Source organism: Chelon labrosus, assembly GCF_963514085.1.
Source record: "Chelon labrosus genome assembly, chromosome: 8".
Lineage (NCBI taxonomy): Eukaryota > Metazoa > Chordata > Actinopteri > Mugiliformes > Mugilidae > Chelon > Chelon labrosus.
Genome location: NC_140358.1, coordinates 15,413,248 through 15,426,212, shown reverse-complemented (window position 1 = coordinate 15,426,212; position 12,965 = coordinate 15,413,248). Strand labels below are relative to the sequence as shown.

The following is a 12,965-nucleotide window of genomic DNA, read 5'->3' as shown; positions in this document are numbered from 1 at the left end:
TGTTTTTATGTTTTGCATTGTCTCTATGTTTAGAAACAATTAAAAGTACAAAAAAAAAAAAGAAAAAAAAAACTTTTGTGCTTTGTTCACTCATCATCAGTAAAATGTCCTGTGGTCACACCATTACACCTCCCTGCTATTTTACAGACACTGCGGTAACTAAAGAAAATTTAGTTTCTATTGTAAAACAAGCCTCAACACACTTCATATCATTTCCTTTATTAATAGTTTATTTACTGATACATGACCTTGTTAGGTACCATTCTGCCAGCGCACACACACACACACACACACACACACTCTGTTATCCTTTTTGATTCGGAGCTTTAAGAATTGGCACAAACAATATACAAATGAACATCCCTGTATACAATACTGATGAGAAACAGAAAGTAATCAAGAATAAATATTCAGAAATGGTGACATAAAAATGAAAAGCTGTATTTTGAGGAATCAAAGTGTCTTTTAATTGTGTGTCTCCCTCCATTTATTCAGTGCAAACATTAAATTAAGAAAAAAATAAAAAGAACCCTAAAATACTTCATCACCAGACTGAGCAGAGAACAAAGCAGGAAGGTGAAGCAGAAGTTGAAGATCTGCAGATTGTGAAGGAGAGGGGTTAAAATGTCTCCACATAAAGACAGAAAGAAAACATGTTAATTAAAAATACAAAAAAAGAAAAAGAAATCACTTCTTAGACCAGAAGTCGACACTGATAAAATCCGAGGTTCCTCTGTTCTCAGATCATGTGATTCGTCAAGACACAAATAATTAAGAAAAACTAGATTTAAGCCCAGAGAATGAATAAGGCAAGCAAGCTCATACTGTATGTACAGTTCCTATTTACATTTAGTAACTTTGCCAACAGTGGAGTCGAGGTGGAGTTTGTCTCCCCCTACTGGTTCGTCCTGGTGTTACACCACAGACAGCAGTAATGAGCGAAGACACAGTCCCATGCTTTTAAATCTCCTGTTACAGAGCACTCAGAAAAACCATGCCTAATGCAGTGAGTTTAGAAACACCCACAGCCTGGTCTGACTCTGCCTCCACAACTAAAACTACAGCACAGAGACGAGAGAAGAATTCCTCGCAGTCAGCCAACGTTGGTTTAGTTTGATTCACTATTCCTATGTGGCTTTATTTTATCCTTCTATGTAGCCATGTTACAATGAGTGTCACCACACAACTCTGTAAAAGAATGGAGAAAAGTGCTTATCCATTCATCTGGAAGGTTAAATAAAATAAAATAAAATACACAGACACCTCTACAGTAACGGAAGCACATGTTTACCTCACAAACACTGGCATCTGAGACTGCTGCATTTATTTGAGAGAGAGAGCGGTCATCACTGTGTTACTGCATTACCTTAATAGATCCAGCTGTGCACAAATTATCGCACTAGTAACTAATATCACATGACCAAAAGAGACAAATAAAACAGAGGTGTAATACATTTTTGACAATGGATAAACAGAACCCAAGGGTAGTGTCTAGATGAAGGATAACCAAGCCAGCACTAAACAAATCCACTCCATCGCCAGCAGTGTATGCTACTTGAAGGTCACATTAAAACAGTGAAGGTTGTCCTAAGTGAGAACTGAACATAGCAGGACCCGAATCACTGATAGCTACACAGATTTACTCTTCCATAAACTGTGAGGCCTAAAATTAAAATTAAAGTAAAAAACAAAGCAGGTTAGGTCACAAACTAAGCTGTAAAACCAGACACGAGAGAGGACGCGGTGGTTCCTGAGTGTCATGAGTTGAGGTCTGGTCCAGTGGGAATGATGAGGCCTAAAACAATTAGGATGTCTACAGCAGGCCTTAAAGTTGGTCTCATCCCTCTCATATAGCCAACTATTTTGGTTGCCAGTGCTCCAAAGACCACCGTTTGAGGATTTATACCACGATGGCCCGGTCGAGATGAAAACCTAGACCTACAGAGTGCATTAGTTTTATAATTTGACAACTGGAACCATGTAGGAGACCCAAACCTAGAGAACTATGAGTAAACAGCATCATGTTTTTACTGGAGATACTTCAGGGAATGTGGGGAGACTCGAGATCCAGACAGTTTTAGGGTTAAAAGGAAAGAATTTCTGACTAGATTACGAAGCATCTTTTGTCTAAAATGAAAAGTCCCCAGCAAACAAATCTCACAGTAAAGAGTAAAACAAAATATGCGACAAGCCAGGAAATTTAAAAGAACTGCTCTCAACTTAAATGTGGCCACATACCGCTAAGAACTACCTCTGCACTTGGCTCTGAAAATCAGCTAGTGACACGGTTTCACTGCTCGATACATAGTAGAGTGAATAAGTGTTTGTGTGGAGACCAAAGAGGAGGAAGGGACGGCAGGCTGTGGGTGGAGCGAGTGTAGGTCGGTGGATGTGGACAGCAGGACTCACGGTGGCGTCTCCGCATTGTTAGTTGTGGTTTTTTTCTTTGCCGGTTTCTTCACTGTCTTGGCTTGAGTCTAGCAGAGGGAGGAGAAAGGGAAGAGCAGTCAACACAGGTGTGTCTAAAACAAAAGGCATCTGGAGTTGTTTGAGGTTTCATAAAGATGTTGAAACACTCGTCCAAGTGGCTTCTTCAGTTGTGACTGGTGGGGAGATTAAAACCATGGGTACTGATCATTTCATGGACACCATTTCTTCCACCTGAGTGAAATCCTTCAGATAAGCTTGTAACTCCACAGATCAAATATATATATATTATTGTAATATATTCCAATAAGATTTAGTGTACTATAACATATACTAAACATAAAATGACCACTCAGTATGTACCATGTGCTGCACACAGCCCATATGACGGGTAACACCTTGTAAATTTACATGACATTTGAATTATGTACAACATAAAACTAGTATTTAGTATGTACAACGTGAAAATATAAAACTGTGAAAAACTGTGTGTGTGTGTGTGTGTTTATTGGCTCTACCTCTGTCTTAACAGCAGCAGGTTTCTTGGCGGCCTTGGCGGTGGTACTGCGCTTGGGAGCTTTTTCTCCCACATCTTCATCGGAGTGTTCAGTCCTCGTGTCTGACAGATCAGAGCTGTGCTGGGACGACGTCTCATCGGCGAGCGAAGCGTTTGCCAGAGAGCGGGCTGCGGGTTTGAACAAAGGTCGATGGTGAGTTAATGAGAGAAGCTCAGGGTTAAAAATCACCAGATGATCTGAGAGAGACTTGATTTCTTGTGACTGAACTGAAGTTACCAGATTTATTTGAAAAGCAATATGACAGCCACTGTTCAGAAAGTTGCACACTGATCAGGCATAACATTATGACCACCATCCTAATATTGTGTAGGTCTCCCTTGTGTCTCCAAAACAGTCATTACTCATCAGAGAATGGATATGGGCCTTCTTAGGGTGTAGTTATTGGGGCCTTTGGGTCCTATGGGTTGAGGGGAGGGGCCTCTGTGGATCAGGCTTGTTCCAGTGCATCCCACAGACACTTGGTCAGTTTGGGATCTAGTGAATTTGGAGGCCAGGTCAACACCTTGTGCTGTTTTTCATGTTTTTTTTAGTTGTTCCTGAACTGTTTTTGTGTGTGTGTCTGTGTCAGGCTGCATCCTGCTGGGGATGGCTGCCTGCTACCATCAAGGAGTGTCATTGCTATGGGGTGGGGGTGCCTGATCTGGTCTAGGTGGGTGCTACATGTCTAAGTAACATCCACACAAATGCCAGGTCTAAATGTTTCCCAGCAGAACATTGTATTGTCACAAGATGGTCGATGTTATTTACTTCACCTGTCAGTGGTCATAATGTTATGCCTGATTGTAGCTACAGACCGGTGTACGGCTGCCGTCACTGTCAGCCTCTTTTTTTTTTTTTCAATATTTCAATATGCTGTTTTGTCTTCACCACTTTTAAAAGTGGGTGCTTGCCAATACATTAATCTGTTCAGTCACTATTACAGTACTGTACTTCTGTAAGAAAATGTGCTGTGGTTAAAATCCGTCAGATTTATTGCAGTCCACACTAAAAGCAACATAATGAGCAGAGGCCCGTTGTTTCTGCCATTACTGTAAGTAACGTTGTCCAGTCCAGTGCTGCAGCTCGTATTCCAAGATGTGGAGAATAAAAAAAGGCATCAAGAGGTGATTAAATTAAAATGGTTAAATGGAAATAACAAATTGTTGACTGCATTCAAACACTACTCATTTTGTACACAAGGCTTTCCCAGCTGCAGTGTTTTGGTATGTAAATCTCAAGGCTGCTACTGCCCGTTATGTTTTTGGTCAGTTAACATTTTGGTACGTTTCAGTCATTTAATTTATCAAAGAGCTCCTCTCAAGCATAGATACACCATGTTAACATAAATCAGAATTATCTAGCTTTCTATCAGACTGCTATTAGAAACTTTAAATTTGCCACTTGATTGTTTCAGTGTCCCTCTGTGCGTTCAGTTCACAGCTCGTCAGGGCCGCAGAGTCAGCCAGCCCACAGTGTAGTGAGACACAAAGAGTCTTACTTTCAAGCCTCTCCCCCCGCTGGAATCACATGTCTTCATCCCGCTCGCTGTAGCTTCCCTCCCCTCCTGCCACCCTGCAGTGCTTTAAAACACATGACTCCACTTGGCCCTGCAAGCCTCTGTCGCGCTCTCATGCAGGTTGAATAAAGTAACTCCTCAGAGTCACGTTCATGGCCCAATCAGCAAGCAGACACAGTATGTATGTATTTATGTATAAGCGTGCGTCTCCACGTGAAGCTGCTAATGAAGCAGGGCGAGATGTGTGCGTTGTGTGGTCTTACTCTGCCGTGCAGCAGTGCTCTTGGCCCGGGGCAGAGTGCTGGCCCCTGAGCTCATGTCGTCCATGTGGTCCCGTCTCATGCGAGGATCTGAGGTGTGCAGACCCAGCTCATCCTCTGCGTTGATGAGAGTCAGGTCCTGCATGCTGAAACTGCGCAGCTTGTCTGACAACACACCCTGGCCCTGGACATGACGGCAAAAGGAAACGCATTAGATCTATTTGTTAATTAATAATAATAATAATTAATAATTACATAGGGCTGACCAGACAGAAAAGTCTTTTGCAGGTATACTGAATTATTTTGGAAATTAAAAGATCTGAACATATGAATGTACTCATCTTAAGTTGCAATGATTAATCAATTGGTAGAAAATTCATTCCATAATGTTTGGTGTCCTTGTTTTATTTCACTGTAATCTGTGGTGAAATCTTAAGACTGCTGGGCTACATGTTTTATTTACTAAAACAAAAATAATTGGAAATAATTGTTAGTTACAACACTGTCATCAACCAGTTCTAATCTGCTGTACTAAACACAGCTGAATGTTTATGAACATAAAGTAAGTACCTTTTATTAAAGCTTTACATCTTTCTAATCAAACTTAATGGTTTGTATGAATGAAATGTAAAGACGTGCATGTTTGTATTACAATAACTCAATCTTTAGACTCGCAGCACAGCAGAACCCAAAGCAACTTATCCAGACATCTTCAAGTCACCGCCCACACACATCCATTTTTCAACCAACTAAAAAAACCCAGCTTACACTGAGGGTCCATTGGGATTTGATTTGACCACTTAAAAAGGATTATACTGATATTTTTAACCCCATTTGTGTCTGAACGATCAACAGAGACAAAATATTCAGAATCGACTCCAAGAATCCAATAATGAATGAGAACGCTACAGCTGCAATGTAATCATATTGTCCTCAGTCCACTAAGGCTTTGTAAACACTGCCGGCAAATCCATCACCACATTATTTCAAGTAATCAAATCTGAAGTGTTTGTCACTAACCTAGCCACATGGGTCAATGGTGATGACTTTGGCATCACTAAAATAGTAGCTGAGCTGGAGATACAGATTTAAATTGTCCTAGTTGTGTGCATTACAGCTTTGCGTCCCAACAGACACTTTTTTTTTTTTATGTATACATTTAATTATGTTTATTAAATTTTTCGTTCACATACAGCAGTGTAATGGTAATAGAAGGGTTGTTTTACAGTGTATGTTAAACCAGACTGGCTTCTATGACTGGGCTAGACCATATGTGAACTTTATCCACAGAACACAGAAAAAAAAAAAAAAATAAAAATGAAAAAGAAAAAAAAAAAAAAACAGACACACTTGTAGAAATCCGATTGGAATCCATTTTCAGTGCACCTCATAATGTGGTTTCGATCCGATTTGCCAAAGTTGGGTGTGCAACCTGCATATGCTAAAAAACAAATTTGGGCTGGCAGTATGAATAAAGCCTAAAAGCAGTTGATTTTTGCCCCTGACTGCTGAGTGGCTCAGATAATTATTCGAAATGCCTGACAACATCGTGAATAGGACTCCTACAGAGACAGTCGTGTGCCTAACATGTAACAGAAGACTTACTCAGGGAGAAGTCTCGCTCTGAGAGAACACAGACTGTAGCTGCTTCGTGGTTACGAATTCCCTTAATATTGGATCAATTTCTTTTATGTCACATTTAACTGAATGCGTCTTTGGGTTTCAAATTGCTGGTTGAAGAAACAACAATGTATTTTACCACAATTTTCTGACGTATTTCAATCCATTTAGAACATTTTTCATCAGTAACGAAAGTATTCATTACTGTGGATTTAGCCCAAAAGATGATGGTGGCAAGCCTTAAGGTTTTGCAAAAGATTGGGAAGCGCTACGATTAGCTGAGAGGCCAGGAAGAGCTATAAACTGTCATATAGAGGTGGTTTCTCCTGCACCATGATCTTGGTCTGCATCTAAATAATTTAGATCATGATGCCGTCTTGAAAATATTGATTCGAATTGGCCTAGTGCCCAAGGTGTGGGACACAACAGAAAAACTGGGATCAAAGATGATCAGCAGCAGCCAAACTCCTGCAAATGGCTGACCACGGACTACGTGTGCCACGGCACAAGGATTGAGTGGAATTATCTATCACTTTAGTAGTGGTTTCCACTTTTACATACTGGAAATAAAAATTAGTAATAAACTTCGGTTTGAGACGCAATCTGACTCACATCAAAAAAGATAACTCTGACCTGAGCAAGTCAAGACAAGGATGTAAACTTCAAGCATTAATGCATTTGGCGGCGTTGTCAAGACGTGGCACAGCTCACCTTGGTGGCTGCAGTGACGGCAGCGTTAGCAGCCAGGTTGAGGCCCCGTTTTCCAAACTTCATCATGGTCTCGTAACTCCTGTCTTTGGCCTGAGCTATGTACTCGTCTATCTCCTAGAGTTCAGGAGCAGGGCGGAGTGACAAACAACAACATAAGCCATCCGGACAAATAACGAGAAAACTTGCATTGGTGGGACTGACTTTGCGAGTTAAAACTTAATTCCTACCTTTTCTTTGTTGGACAAAGTTGGGTGGACAAACTTGCGGTATAAAACACTGGAGCCCTTGGTGTATGGTGACAGGAGCCAGATCACAAAGGCAATCTTTAGCTCGAAGTAAAACGGAAACCTGGGGAATGAAACGAAGATTAATATGACAGAAAAGGTATAGAAGAGAAACACACAAAGAGAGAAGGCTCTGTGTAACTGCACGAGCTGCATGTGTGACGCTCAGGAGAAAACTAACTTTAAACTAAAAATATCAAGCGCGAGATATGAATGGGTCTATTGATTTTACTGCAAGCCAGTCAGGCACGGGGGTGACGATCATGAGCAGCTCCTCCTGACTCACCATGATAGGAGCATGTCTGTGGCCGTCTCCGCTGTAGAGAACAACGCAAACACTATCCAGTACATCATCCACTTCACCTGGGGACAGAAGTGAAGAGAAAGATCATCATAAAAATAGCACATGAAAACATACAGCATCCAGCGCACACGTGCCGAGACACGTGGAGCTAAGCAGATGCTGCAAACAAGCCGACGCAGTAATGAAGCATATGTTTCAGTCCTTCCACATCATGTCAGCACGTACGGTTAAAAAGGAGAATGTAGGGTATCATCTAAATAAGCCATACGCCAGGTGACTGGAGGAAAATTAGCTCTATAGATTTACTGGAAAACACATCAATAACCAAACGTATTGCTCTATTATCGAATGCAAGAAAAGCACTCTATAGATATGGTACATTTAACAGGCCCACGGGCACGCAGCCGTAGAAGGACACAAAGCTGAATCATTCGACTCATTAGAAACAAGTCAAACAAGATGAAGGGGAATGGAAACATCAGCTCTCTAAAAATGGCGTCCCCACGCTCTCTCTCTCTCTCTCTCTCCTCCCCTCGCTCGCTCCTTCTGTGACCGTCTGCTCGAGCAGCGATCGAGAGGGATGGTTGCCATAGTAACCACTGTTCTCCAGTGCAAATCTAGGCTGAGGGCCAGAGTGCTGCTGCCTCCTCCTCCTCCTCCTCCTCCTCCTGGACCCCGCTCTCTCATCCGATGCAGTGATGAGGTAAGCGGGAAGGAGGATCCCCATCTAGCTTTCAGCCCAGGACAGAATTAGAACACACTGCTTTTTATACCGGTTTCCATTGGCAGCACTGGTTAGTTCGTCTTTATTCAACTCGTGAAAACACTTTATTTGCGGTGTTGCTTAAAGATATTCATTATGTTTCTTCTAACTTTTCCACACAGTTTAGTAAAGACAGGAGGGAACACTTGAACTATTGTGAACTAGTGAACGGGTACTTTCGCACAGCTAACACTAGTTTTGGATCAAACACCTACTAGATCGACTGATGGGTTCCCAACCTTTTTAGGCTTGTTTCCCTTTAAAACAAAGCAATGGCTCATTGTATATTTAGTAGATCAAACAAAGCGATTTCACCTTTTACTAGTTTAAACGAAAAACTTGAGTAAATACCGGCATGTTTAAGTAAAGGCATAAAGTGAAGGCTCTGCGGGACATAGACGCCGTAACAAAAGCACTTAGCCAACGCCGGTGCGAGCCATTTGAACTTGTGCGCTCGTCAGTCTAGCTCGCTCGATAAAAACAAATGCTAGTTGGCGCTGTGTCTTGTTTGGCCAGTCGAGTTAATTTTTGTTTCCATTTCCTGCTTCACTTTCAACACTGACACCTGAAACTTTTGACGAAATTTCACCGAAGAGGAGTCATACGAATGTTGCATCTCCAGACCTCCTCAGTTAAACTTTCCTCGATGTATTTCATCTTTATTGATCCAAAACAGTAAATTCAAGAAATTGCGGAGATGCAGAAGAGCCCGGAAATACGCTACAGCCAAGCGGACCAATCACAGGTCTTGCGGTCTGCACTGCTACGCGTAGTTACATTTCTGAGGAGGTGCACATCAGCTACAGTGCTAGGGTCTGAGCATGCTCTGCGCTACGCTGTCAGTTTTACCGCCTATGAAGAGTCACACACTGAAACTCTGTCAAATTTTCATGAACATCTAGAAATAATCTGAATGTTGAGGATAGAAACATTCAAACCACAAGAATAAAGTAAAACTGGGCCATATTTAGTCCAGAAATTAAATGAAAGCAAATTAGTGTGACATTGCTTAAACCTCAAGCGTCAGAAGAGCAATGCATGGAACAGCTCACCATCAGAATATTAATACACAGTTTTGTTCACCGAGTACTTAATTTGTTAAATTAAGTTATACTCATGACTCCAATCAGCCAAACCTTTGTCAAAAGAAGGCTCTCTAGTAGCGTTTCTTATCCACTTCAAAGGAGGGGGAAGACCAAACACGGCACTTAACTGACTCCACAGCAGCTAATCTTCTGGCGACCAGTCAGATCTGTTCTAGGCTGCATCGACTGCACTGAGATGATGCACATGGGTTTTTTTTTTTTTACAATCTGCAGCTTGGAACGAGTGTTCAGTCATCTGAAAGTTGGTGCGTACTGAACTGAAGGAGGCCTCTGGGAGACCTATGGATATTTTGGTCAAAGGTTTTTGAGAAATAGTGTTCAGAGAAATGGAATTGTAAATGTGGCCAGCATTAAAACGGACATTTCTCCCGGTAATTAATCAACATCCTTTAATAAAACAATGTCATGTGTTGACCTAGATCTGATAAGTGGGCTTTGTGTCCTTCGGCCTCCTCAGAACTGAACTCGTCGTACAGAGTAAAAATAGCTGACAGAAGCCCGAGGAAAAAAATATCCCAAAAGTCAAACAGAGAAGAAAGGGATTCAAAACCAGTCTGCTAAGATTTAGTAACCAGAGGGTGATACTCACGTATTCCTTCACATTCTTTGTTTTGACGGCCTTGTATGAGGAGTATGCTGGGTAGAGTGTCCCAAATGCAAGGCTGAAAAAAAAGCAGAAAAAGGGTCAGAGGAAGGAGAGTCATCTCAGAGGACATGCCCTCTGGGAGTCAAAACCCCCAAAAAAAAAAAAAACACACCCCTGCAGGCTAAAAGCAAAAATCACAAGAAGCTGCCCACCCTGTATTATCAGGCTAGTTGAACTAAATCTGTCTCTACAATGGTTTTGATCTGAGTGGTGACGCCGCAGGAGAAGAACCGAAGGGCAGTGACATGTCAAAACACAGCGGCCTGATAATCAGTGCAAACAATGAAATGGCGATCACGGAACCAGGAAGAGTGCAGCGAGATAAATGTGGAAAAACACACAAAGGTCTGCCAGGGGTGGGTCACCATGTGTGGTTAGTCAGCATACAGCCGGGGACTCTGTGCACACAAAGCCGTGTATCTGATGTGCACTTGGTTGTGCCCTCTGCCACCGCGGTGATTTGTGCTGATGTGACAAGTTACTGATTGCTGAGCGAAAGGGGACAGCGGGGGGAGAACGCAGCCCAGAAAGCCAGCTGGAAAATATGTTTTTCCAGTATATACACTAGTAGTCGTGATCAAAACTAAATCTTTGAAAGCGTATCGGGAAGCTCCCCGTTTTTTCGGTAGCTGGAGAAAATCTGTTTTTTTCCCCTAAGTATTTAAGTAGGTCTTCCGTTCCAGGAAGTGTCCGAGCTGCTCAGTCATGTGTGCAGCATCTCTAAGCTCTGTACAGTAAGCGGAGACGACTCGTATCAGGCCTCTGGGCCGGCAGACTCCCTCACCAGATGCCCTCTGCCTCCTTGGGCCGACATCTCAACTTCTGAGTTTGACACCTCTCATACAGACTCGGAGATATTGAGCTTATTCATCTGCACAGATTAGGACCGGTTATTTTCTGTAAAATATAAACCAACAGTCAGACTAGCTTTTTTTTAAAAAAAATAAAAAACAAGGGCGGCTGTTTGAAGCGCAGCGCACACATCTGAAATGATTGATCTCATCTTAGAAAGGCAGCGGCCATTATGATGCACATCCAGTCACATTGTTCGCACACCCCCCGACACATGACTACCTGAGGCGCAGTGGAGAGGAAAAGCCAGCTGGAAGCGACTGAAAGTAACAGTTTGGCCAGTGTTATCCTCGGTTTATAATCCAGACAAGCCCGAGTATTAACGAGCGTGAAACACCAGAGACATTTCTACACCTGGAACCCAAGGACAGTCAAACGTAGAAGAAACTGGAGCATCCAGCGAGACTACCATCCCATCAAACCGACGTGGGACAACTCCAGTGCAGCACTGCAGAAGTGTCTGCATTAGGGGATCAGGATGATGACAGCTTCTGGCTTCAGTTGAGTCATCCACATTATCAGGATGTGGTGTGTACAGGTGGACGCTGAGGCCTGAACTGCTACTGCTGCTGCTGCTGCTGCTGATAAGAAATATATAACATCTATAAATAAAAACACACCAGTCATTCTCATGTATCACACATTGCTGGCTGGGGCCCACTTAGCTTCACCTCCACATTTTACCAACTCATGTTGCCATATGGTGCAGAAATGCTCAGTCTACAGAGGAGCAACACTCAGGCCATGGCAGCAGTTTGTCGGCAGCGAGGCTGGCATATTAAGCAGGTTAAATAATGTGGTCCAGCTAACTAACAACACCTCTCCTTGCCAGCACATCATCTGTCAGGGGGCTCAGTCTCTGGTTAGCCGGCGTGTTAGCCACCAACGGCTAACAGGCGCTGGATGCGGATTGTGCTGCATCACGGTATTAATGAGAGAAACTGAGCAACGGTTGCTACACACACACACACACACACACACACACACACACACACACACACACACACACACACACACAGGTGTCCAACTCAACGTCTCTACAACACACTGTCCGCTGTGTTTGTCTATCCACGTCGCTTAAGTGCAATAAACACGAAGAAGAAAAAAATGGATGACAGCGCACACAGCCTAGCTAGTTGGCGGGTTTCGCCGCTCAACATCAGATGAACGGAGGCGCCGCTGATGAACAGAACAACAGCCCAGCCCCATATACTCACACAACTATCCTCGATATAATCCAGGACACCATCTCGCTGGAGCGCCCCGGCCGTGAAGCCCTCTCTCTCTGTCCGCTTCTAGGAAATCTAGTCGGCTATCAGCAGGCGGGCTAGGTGCCCCCCATTCCCCTCCAGGACGCGGTGTGTTTAGATGTGAGCCAGGAGGCTGGCCGGTGCTGCCTGTCCGTCCGTCCGTCCGCCGCTCTGCTGCTCTGTCAGGTGGGTTAACGGCGGATGGGGATGTGTGCTGCAGTGTCTCTGGCTGTCTCGGAGCTGCTGCTGGAGAGGCTGGCTCTTAAAGGGCCACGGTGCCGCTGCTCTGGAGGTGTCGTTTTGACTTGAGAGTGCCTCACGCTGCTCCTCCCACTGCACTGACTGGGACACACATGGTCCAGTGAGCTCAATTAATTAGGGCAATAACTAAAAACCAGCCGCCAGAGTTAAACATCTAGGTTATGACCAGGGTTGGGTAGCAATGGATTACATGTAATCTGGATTACGTAATCAGATTACAAAAATCAAGTAACTATAATCAACCCAGAATACAATACAAAAATTGTGTAATCAGATTACAGTTACATTGTTGGGGATTACCTGATTACATTTTATCAATAAACCTTTGATTAATGAGCTTTGAAACATTAGATGTGAAAAAATCCTAATATGTTGTAAAAAGAACATGTTCACTTTTGTTCTATGATA

General features: G+C 43.0%; 1 protein-coding gene across 1 annotated transcript; it reads right to left on the bottom strand.

Moving 5' to 3' along the window:
* Window positions 1-213: 213 nt before the first annotated feature.
* reep2 (receptor accessory protein 2) lies at window positions 214-12,589 on the bottom strand. Its single transcript, XM_084549636.1, has 9 exons — window positions 12,264-12,589; window positions 10,138-10,210; window positions 7,662-7,738; window positions 7,319-7,439; window positions 7,092-7,205; window positions 4,764-4,944; window positions 2,946-3,112; window positions 2,410-2,477; window positions 214-1,188 (listed from the first exon to the last, which is right to left on the bottom strand). The coding sequence occupies exons 1-9, from the start codon at window positions 12,293-12,295 to the stop codon at window positions 1,176-1,178; spliced, it is 846 nt and encodes a 281-aa protein (XP_084405762.1). The 5' UTR covers window positions 12,296-12,589; the 3' UTR covers window positions 214-1,175.
* Window positions 12,590-12,965: the final 376 nt, after the last annotated feature.